Genomic DNA, 18480 nt, shown 5'->3' with positions numbered 1-18480 from the left:
TTTTCTGTGGTGTGGGTTAGGTCAGTTTTGCTGATCTTCAAACAAGCAACTGCTTTTTCCGGATCAAAGTAATTATAGACTCGTAGGCTTATCCGTCATATTCTATATCTGCTAGCTTACTGTCCTTCTGAAACTTGGCCAGGCTTGTTACGTAGACAACTTCCCATAAAAGGGGGAGATGTGCTTTCTGACAGGTTAGCAGTTCTAAACTTTTATCCAGTTGCACTTCAGGCACATGGTTCTGGGAATAATCCCCCCCAGGAATCCGACAGGTGTGGATCTTACTGTTGGACACTTCAAACATGCAGAGTAGGAACTTGGGAGTGCTGCGGTTAACTTTTCCCCAGGTCATAATGATGCAACATCCTTCATTATCTTCTTGTAAGGAATATCCCCTTAGAAATGGACTTCTCTCTTATCCTTGTACTGTAAGAGTTTTACTTTTTTAAAGCTGATTTGTATTTTTCTTTAGGCTTGGTGCGCTTTGTCTATTTCTTTTAGATCTGTGCAGTAAACCAGTGTGCGACTTTGCCTCTGTACAGGAGCTTCCTGTAATAAAGACCAGTCACTGCTGCTCCCTCTTCTTGTGCAGGGGGACTGGTCTTGTCTCCACCCCTTCCAGTAGTTTTCTGCAGGCCTGCTGGGTACCACCCATAGCTCTGCTCTCTGCACAGGCTACAGTGTACAGCACTGTGATGTCACCACTGCTTTTACAAAGTATTAACTGGGTTTGTAAAGGCATTTGGTGCACAAAAACTACACTTGCATCCTTTGTGGCTATTCCGGAATATATTTAAATAAAAGTTCCTGGAGTCCAGCTTAGATATTTTCATTTAAAAAAAAAAAAAGACATGTTCGTTCCAGTGAATCCTGTAGGACAGGATTTGACAGTTTTAATGTAAAAATATTTAATGACTGTTGCATTATGCTACAAGTTGTGCACTTTTAGGCTCGGTTCACACTTATGCGATGCGGGAAGTCTGCGAATTTGCAGCCTGTTCCCACATCGCAAACGCACCCTTGGCAGTTCACACTGCCATATGCGATACGCTGGGGGTGTCAATGTAATCTTAACGACACCCCCAGTTTGATCGCATATCGCAGTGCGATCTTACAATTCCCACAGGATCGGATCGCACAAGTATGAACCACTGTGCGATCCGATCCTGATGCGGCTCAAAGGATCCTGTGCGTCTTTTGTGCGGGTGCAGTGCGAATTTATCCATACAGAGTGTATGGCTGAATTCGCAGCGCACAGCCGATCGCATATAATGAAGGAGCAGTGCGCTGCGATATTATATGCGATCGCCGCAGCCGCACATATGTGAACCGGCCCTTAACGCCATCAACCTGTAAAATAAAAACAAACATTTTTTTGTTTTTAACTAATCTTCGTTAATTTTTGTATTTGCTTGTAGTAGGCATTGTTGGAGTCCTTTAGGGTTGTATTGTGGCCTATGTCCCCATTTAGAATATATCTCATTCTTTTGGTGTCACCAGGATATGAAATAAGGGGAAATGAAAATTACCCATTTGTGTACTCAGATCAATAAAAATGTGACAGAGGCTCTTACCCTTCTCCACTTAATAATAGTTTTAATAGTAATTAGAAAAACTGGTTAGGGCTGAGCTTTTATTGCAGTTTGGTTTCTGGGTCAAGGAAAATTGGAGCCATTGCCTATAGCAGTCAGTCGGTTCAAAGCCTACATCCTTTATTTTGCTGTGGGGCAGCAAAAGAATAATAGCCATGAATTTGTTTGCCATTCATGACATGAGCTGTACAGCTGAACTGCTAAATTGAAGGGGGGTTTTTTTTGGAGTCCTTCATGCATTTTCTTGCTCTGCAGACTTGGTTTAAAAAAAGTTTGGTGTGCATTCAGTACGGCTTGTACTTCTTTAATAGTGGATGCTAAGCATAGGTGATGTCCATTATTTGTGATGATAGATTCCTTGAGCAGAGAGCCGCCTAGAGTGGCCAAGCTGTTTTTAGATCTACAGGTCAAGTTTCGAAGGCTTACGGACCTCAATATTTATGACAAGTTTCTAGGTGGGTTGCTAGGCTTCCTTAATCAGTTCTCACTAAAAATATCCCTCACACCATGAGATGCCTTGTTCTTTTTCCATGGACTCATCACATTCGCAGGGCGCACGACTTGTCAATGACTTCTTTAGGTCAGTCAGGTGCAGATTACAGTAGAAGCAGTGGCTGGGTCGAAATGGCTAATGGTTTTCACCTAAAACTTTGCAGACTTCAGCAGTCATATTGTCAAAGCCTGTTTTACCTTTGTAGATAAGAAATTTGGATATAGAAGAGCTTTAAAAATGTGGAATCCATTTGCAGTTATCACAGACGACTTAGTAAGGAATGGACATGGTACAGCAATGATGGGTACACACAGGCCGAATATCGGCCTAAATTAGCTGGTGCAGTAGAAACTGGCTGACTTTCGACGTTTGTGTTCGGAGCTGCAGAGGCCAATCTCGCAACCAGCATCTGTCAAACGAGCATCTGATTGGCTGCCAGCACTGACCAGTGAACCAGTGTGTTCTGGCAGCTGGGCGGTCCCCCTGTCAGAACACCATAGCACAGCTGGGGAGATCACTGCACGAACATAACTTGTGTTAGTACAGCGATCTCTCAGTTTTTGTTCCATTCAGGCTGCTGGGTGAAACGGGGAAATCAATTTAGTGTGTACCAGGCTTAACCCATAGCAATCAGACAGCTAATTTGTAATGCTGCATGTTTGGATTGCATGCAATTAAAGTAAACCTGTCAAAAGAGTAACTCTGAGTAACTCTGAGGTTGCATTTACTGACCTCACCTAATAAAGATAATTATTTGGCTGCCACAACCCTTGGTAGTACTTTGATTACCTGCATGCTTGTTTCTGATCACTTTACCAGCCAGGCAGCTGACATTTTAGACACTTGTTATCCAGGTCCACCTAGATAAAACAGTTTTTGGATCTCTCTGTAGATAACACTGCATTTAACGTGTTTGTAAAGTCTCGTGTTTTTTTTTTTTTTTTTTAAATAACATGTTCTACTTGCCTGCCCTGTGCAATTGGTTTTGCACAGTGTGGCCTGGATCCTCTTCTCGGGTCTCTTTGCTTCTCCTGGCCCCTCCCTCCTGTGGAGTGCTCCCATAGAAAGCAGCTTGCTATGGGGGCACCCAAGCTGAGCTGCAGCTTCATGTTTTCATTCAGACACGGAGCTGCAGTTTGGCCCTGCCCCTCTCTCTTTCCTGATTGGTTAACTGACTTTGATAGCAGTGGGTGCCTATGGCACCACTTCTGTGTCTCAGCCAATCGGGACGGAGAGTTCCTAAAGGTCGAGAGACTCGTGGACATCGATAGATAGAGATTGGGTTCAGGTAAGTATTAGATGGTACTGGACGGCTGCTAAACACACAAGGCCTTTTTAGCTTAATGCATAGAATTAAGTTCACCTTCCTGCCTTTACAACTCCTTTCAGCACTACACCCTGATCAGAACCCACACAGCTTGTGATTGGACTGTGAAGAATTTTGATAGGGGTCATTCCTCCACATCCCTCTTCTTTGTATGCAATAGACTGCAATTGGCAAAATGCTGACCGCTAAGGCTAGGCATACACAGCTCTCTATTCAGTCCGGTGGGCTGAATGAGGTAAATTAGCCGATCAGCCGAAATCTGCACCTGCCGACTACAGGGAGTGCAGAATTATTAGGCAAATGAGTATTTTGACCACATCATCCTCTTTATGCATGTTGTCTTACTCCAAGCTGTATAGGCTCGAAAGCCTACTACCAATTAAGCATATTAGGTGATGTGCATCTCTGTAATGAGAAGGGGTGTGGTCTAATGACATCAACACCCTATATCAGGTGTGCATAATTATTAGGCAACTTCCTTTCCTTGGGCAAAATGGGTCAAAGGAAGGACTTGACAGGCTCAGAAAAGTCAAAAATAGTGAGATATCTTGCAGAGGGATGCAGCACTCTTAAAATTGCAAAGCTTCTTAAGCGTGATCATCGAACAATCAAGCATTACATTCAAAATAGTCAACAGGGTCGCAAGAAGCGTGTGGAAAAACCAAGGCGCAAAATAACAGCCCATGAACTGAGAAAAGTCAAGCGTGCAGCTGCCAAGATGCCACTTGCCACCAGTTTGGCCATATTTCAGAGCTGCAACATCACTGGATTGCCCAAAAGCACAAGGTGTGCAATACTCAGAGACATGGCCAAGGTAAGAAAGGCTGAAAGACGACCACCACTGAACAAGACACACAAGCTGAAACGTCAAGACTGGGCCAAGAAATATCTCAAGACTGATTTTTCAAAGGTTTTATGGACTGATGAAATGAGAGTGAGTCTTGATGGGCCAGATGGATGGGCCCGTGGCTGAATTGGTAAAGGGCAGAGAGCTCCAGTCCGACTCAGACGCCAGCAAGGTGGAGGTGGAGTACTGGTTTGGGCTGGTATCATCAAAGATGAGCTTGTGGGGCCTTTTCGGGTTGAGGATGGAGTCAGGCTCAACTCCCAGTCCTACTGCCAGTTTCTGGAAGACACCTTCTTCAAGCAGTGGTACATGAAGAAGTCTGCATCCTTCAAGAAAAACATGATTTTCATGCAGGACAATGCTCCATCACACACGTTTAAGTACTCCACAGCGTGGCTGGCAAGAAAGGGTATAAAAGAAGAAAAGCTAATGACATGGCCTCCTTGTTCACCTGATCTGAACCCCATTGAGAACCTGTGGTCCATCATCAAATGTGAGATTTACAAGGAGGGAAAACAGTACACCTCTCTGAACAGTGTCTGGGAGGCTGTGGTTGCTGCTGCACGCAATGTTGATGGTGAACAGATCAAAACACTGACAGAATCCATGGATGGCAGGCTTTTGAGTGTCCTTGCAAAGAAAGGTGGCTATATTGGTCACTGATTTGTTTTTGTTTTGTTTTTGAATGTCAGAAATGTATAGTTGTGAATGTTGAGGTGTTATATTGGTTTCACTGGTAAAAATAAATAATTGAAATGGGTATACTGTATCTTTGATTTTTGTTAAGTTGCCTAATAATTATGCACAGTAATAGTCACCTGCACACACAGATATCCCCCTAAAATAGCTAAAACTAAAAACAAACTAAAAACTACTTCCAAAAATAGTCAGCTTTGATATTAATGAGTTTTTTGGGTTCATTGAGAACATGGTTGTTGTTCAATAATAAAATTAATCCTCAAAAATACTTTGCCTAATAATTCTGCACTCCCTGTACTGTATTCAGTCATCTGAGGCAGCTGTGACTTGCATGAATACCTAAACAGTGACTGCATCTAATAGGACAGTCTGTGTTTGACCAAAATTTTTTTATCTGGTTTAGTCTATTCTCCAAATTGATTTATGTCAAGCCAATTGGTGCTTGCTGGGCCACCTGTTGCTCAAAATTCAAACTTTGTGGGTAACTTTCTCAGTCTAACCACCGCTGTGCAGAAAAATGCAGGTGTTTATTATCAAGTCAGATTTACTTATTCTTATTGAATATGCATTTAACAATCTTTTAATGTATACATAACTTGGTTAAAAGGAATATTTTTAGCGATCTGCCTGGTCACAATTTCTAAGTTCCTGCTTGCACATATTAATGGAAAGAATACTTTCCAGACCTCAGGAGTGCAAGACTACCAAAAACAAGTGCAGATGAAAACTTCTGCAACCAGCTCACATGGAAGAATTGGGCAGTACTATGAAAGCTGCTAACTCATCATATGTATAGCCGATGAACCGAAGATCTGGAGAGGACCCAGCCAGGCAGTAAGCAAGGGCTGCGCTGCATTGGTGGCTGACTTCCAATCCCAGTTTAGGAAGCCATTTTGACCTCTTGAAATGCAGAATTTGAATTGAAATAGTGTGTGCTCATGTACACAAGCGCTCATGTCCACAATAATCCATCCATAAATCAGAATGTTATTTTACTTTGTTAGTCTGTGCCATGCACAACTACTAATACTGGAGGTAATCTTCCTCTTAATTTCAGTATTTAGTACAGGAATACAATGTTGTCTCGTTTGGAGCCAGTGATATTTTTTACTTTAATGCTTTGTCTGGGTCACATTTCCATTTCTCCAGGCATATAATAACTACTTATTACATGTATTTCCACAACCATTGCTCAGTTGAACTGTAGAAAGCAGCATGCAGTGTTCTACTTCTCTTAGTACTTGGTTTATAACCTGTTTTTTTATTCTTCTATTTTAGCAGTTCCTGTACAATGGGGCTCGTTCTTCCTCTCTGGAGTGACACACTTATTCATTTGGATGGAGATGGGTAAGAAATAATAAATTTATGGCACGTTTTTCTTTGTAAACATGTTAAACACTACTTTCTTATAGGTATTACATTGGTTAAGAGGTATGATCGACATGTTCTTCACTCCTAATAATGTCACTCCTCGTTCGCCAATTCCTCAAGTGACCTTTTACTGTATCCTAGTCAGTCCCACATACACAGTTCCAGATGACACTTAACTGTACCCATGTCTCTCAGAGCACTGGAACATAGCTGAATAAGCAACACCGTTAATTCATTGCATATGCTTCCTAAGCCAGGGTCATTTTATTGCCCCTAGCACTTGATTTTGATTTTTAGTTGTTGAAAATACATTTTCATAGCAGTGTACTGTGGCGTCTTTGAAGCCAGTCCTGTTTATTCAGCTGTCCATGCATAAATAATACTTCCTTTTATAGCTAAAAAAATTTAGGCATGAAACTTACCACATAGGATTACCCCATTTTTACATACAAATTGTTGTGTGCTCCATGCTTTGAATCCCGATCCCCATAATTCGCTCCACTGTGACCACTGCTTCTAAGCATGTCATAGCTGGACAGGTTTGAGGCAGGTACCACAGACTTTACTCACATGATGCAATGGTGTAATCAGCAGATGAAGAAATATAGGGTACTCATCCTTTGAAACATTTTAAGGTTTTCAATTTAATAGTTAGTGGCCTCCTCAAATCTCAGTAAGGGTATTTTCACACCAGGTGCGATGGGACTGTATTGGGCGGCTATTCCAGCGCAGCCCACTGCACCAATACAGCAAGAGAAAGACAAAATTCCCGGTCTCCGGTGTGGCTGGTTCATTCCACTGAAAAAAAGAATACTTCATGCAGTTTCTTTTTTTTGCAGCTCGGTGCAAATACTGCACGCTGACCAACACTTTAACATTTCAATAACGTTCACTTAAAAAAAAAAAATGGTACAGGTAAAGAGTGCAATGCGCCAGGATCGGCACATCAACCCTGTCTTTACTGCAACCCGCACTAGCAAAAAACAAAAGGCTTGTACTTGTAACGCAAAGCAAAAGACAATAATCACCTTTGTAGGAGGAAGGCTGCCTTGACTGTTGGTGCTTAAGCTGGCCATTCAGGATTTAAATTTGGCTGGTTTTAACAGAGACTGGACCACTTTCAATCCATATATAGGCAGGCTGGTCGTACACCAGTTGGTCGAACCAGCCTGTTCTAGGTGGCTGAGCTGATCAATTTATTCTTATAGCGGGGAAATCTCCCTGCTGTCAGAATACAGTAGCTCAGGGGTGGGGGGTGTGGATGTGAGAATCAAGTCAACATGACTCCTGCATGGCCAACCTTACTGTAGCTGTTACTGCGATCAGTCTTTCTGCAAGCATTGGTTGTATACGATTGACTTTGTATATAGTCATTCTCGCGGTCTACCAGCCAACCCCTCGTCACGGACAGAGAAGATCAAGTTTCTGTACGATAAGGATTCATTTATGATTATTATTATCTTTGTTTCAGTAAACAAAGCTCTCCTCTTGCTCCCCTTTTTCTTACTTTGGAGGCATGTGATGGGCTTATCAGAATATAGAAAGATTTAATATACCCATAATGTTCATCCAAGCTAAAGAGGATTGATGATTTGCTTTGCTTCAGCATTTTGTGATAACTTTTATTCTTCCTTGGAAGAGAATAAATGTTTTCTCTTTGCTTTTCCTAGGGGGTTCAGCGTGTCAACAGATAACAGGATTCACATTTTCAAGCCAGTGTCTGTCCAAGCCATGTGGTAAGTAAGCTGTGGGCACCAAGGGTTATACAACACAAAGTTTCTGTTGGACATTCCACTCACGTAAACCTGTTATTCCTCAGGTCTGCACTGCAAAGCCTGCACAAAGCCTGCGAGGTAGCCCGTGCCAACAATTACTACCCAGGCAGCCTTTTCCTAACATGGGTTAGTTATTATGAGAGTCATATCAACTCTGACCAGACTTCAGTCAACGAATGGAATGCTATGCAGGATGTGCAGTCCCATCGCTCTGATTCTCCTGTGCTTTTCACTGATGTGTAAGTTACCTGCCATGTTGTTTTTTTTTTTTTTTTTTTTTTTTCTGGAATTAGACTGATTCTCAAAACCTAAAACAGCTTTGTTTACCTCGCTATCCAGTGTTTTCTGTTCTCTAGAAAAGAGAAGTATATGGCAAAAGTCAAATCAAGTAAGGCTGAGGTCTGACTGATGATTTTCACTGCTGTCTGCAAATTAAAGTACAAAACCGTTCAAATGTTTTACCAGTGTGATGTGAGCTTAGTGGTCCGGTCCGGATGTTAGATGCTTTTCAATGTGGAAGGACCACAGTCTTCCATAGAACAGCATTTTCCACAAGCATGAGAGATGCTTTGCTGATATACTTTGCCATAGAATTATCCTGTAAGGACATTTTGTCTTTTGACTGAAGTCTCTTTATTTAATCACACACAATGTTGCCAGCCCACGTCTGCGTCAGCCTCAGGCCTTGTGTACATGGGCATTTGCAGTGAACTGTTTTCCTCTTTATACAAGTCGGTGGAAACACAAAAGCAGCTCAGAAGAATGTAATCCATAGAGAAGGACCTCAGAAGCATGCAAGTTAAAGAGGACCTCCAGTCATATTTCTGAAATTTAAAATCTACATCTACAAAAACTGTCGCTGCTGACTTTAAAAGTACACACACCTGTTCCAGGATCCAGTGCTGTGCTCATCTGAGCTGTTTTTTTTCCCACCGGTCACTGGCACCAGCTTCCTAAATGTGGGCACCCGGGAGTGACTGCTTGCACCTCCATGGATGGCTTCCCACTGCTCATGGGTGAGCCTTGCTGCGTTTTGTGGATGATCCCACAGTCTTCTGGGAAGACTGCAGGAAGGGAATGGGGGAAGAAAACTTCCACCTGGGTGCTCCAAATGGAAGTGGGAGCAGATACCTGTCAAATCCAGTGACCCCCCCCCCCCCCCCCCCCGTGCTAAATATTGCAGGGGGGGTTGGGGCAACAGCGAACTTTACCTTTTGGGTAATGTTCTGCTTTAGGTGCACCCGAAAGCATGCTTCAATTGCCCATCTACCCAAGCTGCATCTATTGCTCAGATTTTTTTCTTCTGTTGTTTGATACCCACATAATCTAGCTGGAGTGCCCCAGCCCATGTGACCTTTTTCTAGATGAGTAAAAAACTCACCCTTCTGAAAGTCTGTTTCTGGTGCTCATCCTATCAAAGTAAATCGATGTTGAGCTCTGTTGACAGAGGGAGCAAGTCTTGCTCTTAGAACTCTCATTGAATCATCTAAATGAAGGTGAAACAGTTGTCATGAGTGTGAAAATCATCTTGCTTTTCACATCACATTTAAATGTACATTAGTAATTTTAGTGGTTCATATGGAATCGAACCTGTGAAGGTTTAATAAAAAAAAAAGTTTTAGAGCAATATGAAGAATTGGCACTTCAATTGGGCTCATTGAATTTCCTGATCAGGGATGCTATGTCCTAGCATTGATGTTCCTCTTCCCCTAATGAGTAGTTGAGCTATTTTTGCAGTTGGTGATAAGGCCTGGGGAATCGAGGTTAGAGGAATGCAAGGACGATTAGCTTCTTTTCAAAGCCATAAATGGATTTGGATGATAGTGACCCGGGAAAGGTAGTGTGGACACATGTCCCATTCTGAAGCAGCCATGAAAACATTGAGGGCTGCTGTCAGAATCCTAGTGTGTTCACATAACATGGGGAATGCACACCTCGTACCACCTGTCTCTGCGATAACACATCTCAAAACATGCAGGGAGTTAACTGCTGTCATTTTATCTTTACAGACCGACAGAGCGAGAACGCACAGAACGCCTAATTAAAATTAAGTTAAGAGAAATCATGATGCAAAGAGATCTGGAAAATATTACTTCTAAAGAGGTGAGCAAGACAGGAGTGTGTGTGTGTTTTTATTTTTGTGTGTATCTGTCTGAAACATTGACACCCTGGAATGAAAACCATTCTATTAGATATTTCTAATTCTTTCCATTCCTACAAATGTTAAGTGCCAGTTTTAACTGGGCACTTTGCCCGGGCCTTACTGCTGCTCTTGAGGAGTGGTGGGGTACTGGAAAAGAACCTTCACATGGGATCCTGCTAACAAGCATATTGGTATGTGTATAGCCCCCATTTATGTCATGCAAATCGGATACTGCACCGTGAACATGTGAACGTATGTAGCTGCAATCTGTAGAATATTGGTTGGAAGTGTTAAGTGATGACCTAGTGTTAAAAGTTACAAACATCGCACATCATGTTTAATTTTTAGATTAGGCACCTTTAAGGCTAGGTTCACACTATTGCGGGTCTGGGAATGCGTGTAACTTGCAAGCATTCCCTGACCTGCAGGCAAATCGCTCTGCTCTTTAGCAGAGGCGCGGGTATGCCAATGTTATTAGGCACCCTCTTGCATCGGAAAAGGCAGTTCGGTTTCGGGAGTGCAAACCACATGGTGCCAATGTACCATGCGATTCTGTATGGCCGTGTCTTTTTTTTTTTTAAAAAAAGATGCTTCCTTACCTCCTTTTCTGGGTGAGAAGACTCAGGTAAATGGGGGGTGGGGGTGTTAAGCTGCTACGTTTTTTTTTTTTTTTTGTTTTTTTTTTTTTTTTTTTTTCTTCTTCTTCTTCCCTAATGCAGAGAATACCTTAAGGTAAAAATACTTTTTTTTGCCTTTAGAACCATTTTAGGAATAACTCCAGGCATGATCTATTTTCTAATCTAACTGGGACTAATGTAGCGGTGTATATACCATACCTAGCTGATGTCCCTGGAAGCTGAAAATCACACTAGTAGACACCGCTACTTTAGGAATCTCCACTTGCTTCCGAGTCCCATGCTAAGCTGCTGGCCTGATGCAGTGTGAAAACAGGAGGACGGTTTCCCAACATGGGCACCATTCAGAGAATGCTTTGCATTTTCTGAATGATTGCAATGTGGTCTCTGATTGGATGAGGTGAAGGGTGTGATGTCATCTCTCCACCTTGTCCAATCACAAATGCTTTGCATTCATACAGAAAATGCAAAGCATTGTCTGAACGGCACTCATGCCAAACGGCCAAATTCCTGAGTTCACATTGTATTAGGCTTCCCACTCAGCGTGGGACTCGGAAGTAAGCAGAGATCACTGGAGTAGCATTGTCTAGGGGCATATATAATATATAATATATATATATATATATATATATATATATATAGTAACTATATGCCCCTGGGGCAGCTTCCAGGGACATATACATAATTACATTGGCACAACCTGGACCAGTATTTTAACCATAGAGTATATGGTGGTTATATCCGTTTAGCAGGACTCTGAAAACCAACCCTGGCCTGTGTGTTCTATAACCTCTGCATGAGCCTAACATACGTGAAGAACTCCACTAAGGTCTTTAACAATTAGGTCTGCAGCGTCATCCTCGCCTAGGCAAGAAATGAGGAAGTGAGAGCGAGTGCCATTGAAAATTATACTCGCTCCCTGATTAAAAAATTGAGACGCAAGATTATGCAGGAAACATTTGATTCTGGGTGAAGCTTCTTTAAAAAGCCTGTTTTATTAAAATGCTGTCATCCTTAGATCCGGACCGAGCTTGAAATGCAAATGGTGTGTAACCTGAGGGAATTCAAGGAGTTTATCGACAATGAGATGATTGTCATCTTAGGTCAGATGGATAGCCCAACGGAGATCTTCGACCATGTGTACCTGGTAAGTTTCCTGTTAGACCTCTGTTAAATGGTGTCATTTATTTCACACTGACAGTGACACCTTATTGTATGTTCTAACACAAAACCGCATTGTATGTCACGTCAGATATTTATGTGGTATCGTCCTCCAGCTTTTCTCAGAATATTGCTTTGTTACAACGGAAATGTCATTTTTCTTTGTGAAATTCGCTCAAGTGAAAGCAACTTCCTTTATTTAGAACCTTATGAAGCCATTGATGTTTCTTCATGCTGTGACGTCTAGTAGATTTGAGGAAGCGGTTTTAAATGTGTGTGAATCAGGACTGTTACTGTAATAGAAAGTTAGGCAAATCCATTTGGATTTCTGACCGCACAGAACTGTATGGTGTCTGAAGTTATTGTAGTGTTCGATGTAAATACCACAACATTCACTGCTGTACCTGCCATTGCTCCTTTCTTTAAGGCTGCATTCACATGTCAGCGTATTGATCACGGGCAGAATCACCGCGATTGCGCCCGCGATCCGGAAATCATTGCAGATCGCGGGACGCCTGTGAGTTGCCCGTGATTTGCAATAGCACCCCAAACGCTGTGCGATGTTGCCGCGATTTCCGCCTGCCGAATCGCGGTAACATCGCGCAAAAAAAATTGTGGGACGCATTACGCCCAAAAAAGTACAAGAGCTTCTTTGGAGCGTAATGCGTCCCACGATTTTTTTTTTGCGCGATGTTACCGCGATTCGCCAGGCGGAAATCGTGGCAACATCGCACAGCGTTTGGGGTGCTATTGCAAATCACGGGCAACGCACAGGCGTCCCGCGATTTACTTTGATTTCCGGATCGCGGGCGGAATCGCGGTGATTCTGCCCGCGATCAATACGCTGACATGTGAATGCAGCCTAATCTTCTGGGAAAAAAAAAGTGTTCGATAGAAGTCCCAAGGAACTTAAAAGAACTTTTGCAGTCCCAAAATACCAATTAGCCTTTCCTTTTGCAGTGAAATAGCCACTAATACACATGACATAGTACCAGTACCTTACACCGTTCTCAACTCTGTTGTTGCCGGTCATTTAACTTGTCCTTATGCTGACTGCCAACACAGCTTGTATAGTGGGGAACCAGGTATATTCTCGTTTATATTCTTTTTTTTTTTTCTCTCTTTTTTGTGTGTGTCATGAATAAGACCCGTTGCATTAGACCCGCTGAGGATGAGTGGACCACACAGAATATGGTACAAAAATTTCTACGTATGAGGATGACAAAAGGGGATGTACTAACTCTCTATCGAAGGTTTCTTTAGAGTTGTGATGGGTTTATATTGTATGCCCTTGTTGAAACAAATAGTGGCACTCTTGAACCCTTAATTGCTGCAGAGTTTTATGTCCTTAGAACAGAAGTAAACATTTTTATGAGTTATCTTTTACTCAGGTGCTGCAGGGTGCTTCTGCACTTGTACTCTGCCTTAAGATTTAATGTTCACAGAGTGATCGTTTTGTTTTTTATCCTTTTTGGTTTTTTTTTGTTTTTTTTTTAACTGTTTTATAGAAATCTTTTTTTTTTTTTTTTTTTTCTGGGGATTACAATTAAAACTGTGATCTAAATTTAGTCAATTTATGTCAGATGGGCGATTCTGTCACAGCCACAAATTACCAGCTGCTTGTCTATCCTTATGGAATTGCTCCCTTGCTATCTGAGCCAGCAAGACGTCACTACTCTTTTGCTTACTATTAAGGTTTGGCGCCAGCTAGAGAACGATTCCATAGAGGTAAATGGAAGGCACTCTGTTGCTGGTGACTTGGCACTAGTGGCAGAATTTCTTATCCAACATCAGCCTTTAGGATGTACTGATAACCTATTAGAAATAAGTTGTGAATCTTAGCTGGTTGTGCCTTGCTGCTGCTTTCCCAATGTGGAATTAATAATAAAACCTATCATTAAGGTGATACTAAACCCTCAGTAGTTAGGCACTTTCAGCAGCTGATTCAATTATTTATTGGATATGTAGCCTTTTTTTATTTTTTAATCCTTGCCTATGTTACAGCTTAAGCTGGTGCCATGTCCGCTGGCCCCAGGTTTCCTGTTTCAGGGAACTTTCCTTCTTTTGCAGCATCCTATGAAGCCACCCTTGCATGCAGGTACTAGAACTGAAGCTCCCTATGCTGTGTGCATCAATAGAAGCACACCGCCATGTAGCCTAGGATAACAATGCACGCCCCTGCTCCTCCTTTGTCCCCTCTCCATGTAGCCTAGGATGGCAATGCACGCCCCCCCTCCTCCCTCGTCCCCCTCCTCCCTCGTCCCCCTCCTCCCTCGTCCCCCTCCTCCCTCGTCCCCCTCCTCCCTCGTCCCCCTCCTCCCTCGTCCCCCTCCTCCCTCGTCCCCCTCCTCCCTCGTCCCCCTCCTCCCTCGTCCCCCTCCTCCCTCGTCCCCCTCCTCCCTCGTCCCCCTCCTCCCTCGTCCCCCTCCTCCCTCGTCCCCCTCCTCCCTCGTCCCCCTCCTCCCTCGTCCCCCTCCTCCCTCCTCCAAGTTAAAGCGGTAGTATCCCGCTTTTTGACACTTTTACCTACAGGTAAGCCTATAATAAGGCTTACCTGTAGGTATAATTAATATCTCCTAAACCGGCACGGTTTAGGAGATATTTGCAGTGCATGCAGCCGCTCACGCGAGCGGCACATGCGCTCTGAAGGTCCGGGGGGACCTTCAGTTTTTCTAGCCGGCAGCTTGCCGGAAAATCACTCCCGCGCGCATGCGCGGGAGTGACGTCATCGCGGCTCCGGCCAATCACAGAGCCGGAGCCGCCGAACCTGGAAGAGATGCTTCCGGATCATGGCGGCGCCCGCAGCGATGTCCGGGGGTCCGCGTCGGGGCTTCGTTCTAAGGTAAGTAATGCATAATGAGCTAGTATGCGATGCATACTAGCTCATTATGGCTTTGTCTTGCAGGTTTTTTTTTTTTTTTTTTTTTCATTTTCGGGTTTACAACCGCTTTAAAGCGGAGTTCCGCCCTCAAAATCGAAAAAATTGATTTTGGGCCATCCGCTTGCTGAGTGTCACCTGAAAAAGAAATGGATGCTCCCGATTTTTTTGAACGTCATCACTCCCAGGAGTCAATGCGCCTGCACCGGCCCCGCTCGTCACTTCTGGTGCAGGCGTGGCATTCCCTGCTAAACAGCTTCTGGGCATGCCGCGCCTGCATCGGAAGTGACGAGCGAGGCCGGTGCAGGCCATTCTGGGACTCTTGACATCACCAAAGAGGACGCGCTGGCTTCAGCTGCCCACACCTGAGATGGCAGCGCTGGAGAAGAAATTTTCAAGGTAAGTATTGCTTCTAAAAGGTAAGTGCGACCCGGGATAGTTCAGAGGCTATCCATTGTGGAATGTACTAGCCCTGACTGTCCCGGGGGTATTTTTATCTAAATTTCACTCCCGGGCCGGAACATTGCTTTAAAATTGACTGGAGACTGCACTGTGCTCTGGTAATTTTTATTATAAATACCAGACGTTCAGGGAAGCGGCAATGAGAAAGTAGGAGCTAGCAGCTTTGAAAGTTGTAAACTGCAACTGCTGGGGTAAGAATTTTAACAAATGGTTTACTGGGGGATGTCTTTTTTTTTTGCGTTGTGTATGAGGGTTTAATACAATTTTACGCTAGCTTAGGATATGATCACATGTACATATTTACCATTTTGTTTAATCTCCGTGTTGGTCTTTGATTGTGTCTTTAACCCATAGAGATCCCCTGTTTAAACATGAGTAGGTTTAGTGTCCCTTTAAAGGCACCATGGAAATATCCCCTTCCATACATCTATACTAAAGGATTTTGGCATACAGTAAAGACTGCATAACATTGTTTTTATTGGTGAATTGTTGAGCTCTGCTTTATTTCCATGGCTGGGGACAGAGGCCATGATGTAGGCAGCTCTTGTCTTGTCTTCTCTTTGAAATGGAGGAACCCCGTGGCTTGTTTTATCACTTCAGAGAGCAGGAAACAGGGGCAGCGTTTGGAAGCAGAGAGAGAGGTTAATGGCTGATGACCGGCTGTGGTCTCTGGGGTTGGTAAAAGTGTTTACTCTGCAAGGACACTGATCCACAGGTCCAGTAACAGGAGGATAACGAACTGCACAGGAATCAGCAGGCTTTGTTGTAGAAGGAAAGATATCTTCAAAGCTGGACCCCTCGGGAGGGGGAATGATTTCTGGCAGGCGCTAGAACTCCCGGTGGGGAGAAGCAGCCCTCTGCCCAGTGAAGTTTGTTCCAAATCTCGCTGCCAAAATCCAAATGGTACCTTTTGGGGAGGGAGGCTGAGTTTTTTGCTAAACAAAATTAGCGGAAGCCCTGATATCAGCAAATATGCAGTGACTGAATATTAGCAGAACACGTGAGCTTCCCTCCAGCTTTACAGCACAGCTTGGCAAAACTACAGGGAGCTTTTCTGGCACACTTCTCCCAGTCTGGGATTTATCTGCCTTCGGGGCCATTTTCTGGTTTAGCAGATGAGGAAGCTACAGTTGAAACAGCAAGTGCCTCGGAGCTGTCACATGTCTCAATAGTGACCTGACATTGGGAGACATTTATAATACAAGGACAAAGCATTTTCTAGGTTATCCATAAGTTTTCAGAAGTAATTGTTACTTAGTGTATCTTTACCGAAACACTTAAAGTGGTTGTAAAGCCTAAACGTTTTTTATCTTAATGCATTCCTTGCATTAAGGTAAAAAATGTCTGTATTAAATTTTAACCCCCTAATACTTACCAGAGACCTCACTCGATCCAGCACTGTGCCCATCTGCAGCTGCTCTCTCAATTCACAGTCGCTCAGGCTTTGCTAATGCCGCAGGAGCCATTGGTTTCCAGCTGCTGTCAGTCAAATCATGTCACGTGGGGGGTGGAGCTGAGCCACTCTCTGTCAAAAGATCGGGCACACCAAGAAGAGGAGGAGCCAGGAGCACCAGCAGAGAACCTGAGAAGAGTGGGATCTGGGCTGCAAGTAAGCATAAACCTATATATATATATATATATATATATATATATATATATATATATATATATATATATATATATATATATATATAAATTTTTTTTTTTTTTTTTTTAAAGATGAGTTCACCTTTAAAAAAAAATGTACATTTTTTTTTTGCAGGTAAAAAAAAATGTGCATTTACTATTTTTTTTTTTTTTTTGCATTAGCCTGGAAAGCATTGCACCTGTGATCAGCAGATTGCAGGTGCAATCCAGGGCTCCTGCAGACTGTCGGCGTATCTGTCTGTCTGTATATCATACGGTCAGGCAGTTACACATTGACAGGAAGAATCAATGAACTACCTCAAGCGCTCAACAATGGGCTGGTAGTTTGTTGAAAACTACAAGTAGGGATAGACTCAGGCGTGTTTGGAACCTGAGCAATCCCACCAAGAAGCCATCACTGCACGTGGCCAATCATGTGCAGCCTAGTCAGGGCGTCTGTATGTGCAGTTGTGGGCTGGGCACTTCTTATGCTTGGCTTCCTGACGGGATTGCTCAGGTGGGTTGGGACTAGGATTCGAACATGCCTGAGCCCACCCCTAACTACGAGCGGTTAGCCGCAAAGACTGTTGGTACTTGTAGTTAATTCACAGAACTCTGTGAATGAATGATGCAGCTGTGTGGGTGGAGCCCCCACATGGCTGCACTCCTTTTCAATAGTGACAAGCGTGTGCAGGATTAGGATTCTGGCCAACTCTCACGGGGGCGATATTTGGGAGGGAATCTGCTGCCGGAGCGGGAACATGTTACATTATCCACCTGTTTTTAGGGTGTAATGTGTGCCCAAAGGTGAACTTCTCCTTTAAGACTTTACAATCTTTTTAAAGACAAAAAAAATTAAGTTTTTAACAATACGGGGGCATGTGAAACATCATACATGATTTTATGTCCTGCTTTTCATTAAATCATGATCTATGCACAGGATCTTCTTTCCTAGAGTGACACCTCCTGTTTAGATCAGCTGCTGTGTTGTCACCCTGTCTTGGTGACTCCCAATGAACACAGTGCAGCCAAGCCAATGTACAGTACACTGGGACATTGTGCCATGGTCAACACACATAAAATTGGGGTGTTCAGCCGTCACTAGAGAATGTACACATCCACGGGGCGTTCATATAAGACGTCTACAGGATGTGCGCAGTGCAGAAAGAGAAAACCTAACCTTTACAAAAATGCTAATTGCTTGGATTTCAGTTTTAATTCATTATATATTTTATGTATCACTGACGTCAGGAGTTCAGATTTTGTTGCTTTCTTGTTCTGAGTCAGTGGTTGAAAGAGTTAAAAGCCAGAGACAGTCAAGCAACTAGCAATTTCGGAATGATGTCAGTCTATATTTTTATTCACACAGAAGTTTTTTCAAAGCGTGTAGCATTAGGGTGGGAGAGGTAAATAAAAGTATTTTTATATCTGTTGTTCTAATTCACTTAAAATGCTTTTACATGTACAGTAG

At 43.2% G+C, this 18480-nt stretch overlaps 1 protein-coding gene across 6 annotated transcripts in view; it reads left to right on the top strand.

The window, feature by feature from the left end:
* The window catches only part of SSH2 (slingshot protein phosphatase 2), a 379616-nt gene that overhangs the window by 333293 nt on the left and 27843 nt on the right, over positions 1–18480 (top strand). For 3 of the 6 annotated variants that reach the window (XM_082245092.1, XM_082245088.1, XM_082245090.1), the window contains 5 exons: positions 6240–6305; positions 8000–8065; positions 8149–8343; positions 10114–10207; positions 11901–12029. In XM_082245092.1, the coding sequence (XP_082101218.1) occupies positions 6240–6305; positions 8000–8065; positions 8149–8343; positions 10114–10207; positions 11901–12029 (550 nt within the window). Of the gene's footprint in view, positions 1–6236; positions 6306–7999; positions 8066–8148; positions 8344–10113; positions 10208–11900; positions 12030–18480 lie in introns of all 6 variants that reach the window. The other 3 variants (XM_082245091.1, XM_082245087.1, XM_082245089.1) reach the window with 1 other exon arrangement.

The sequence above is a fragment of the Pelophylax lessonae genome (genome assembly GCF_965119305.1).
Source record: "Pelophylax lessonae genome assembly, chromosome: 2".
NCBI classification, from domain to species: Eukaryota; Metazoa; Chordata; class Amphibia; order Anura; family Ranidae; genus Pelophylax; species Pelophylax lessonae.
This window is presented reverse-complemented; position numbering and strand designations above follow the sequence as displayed.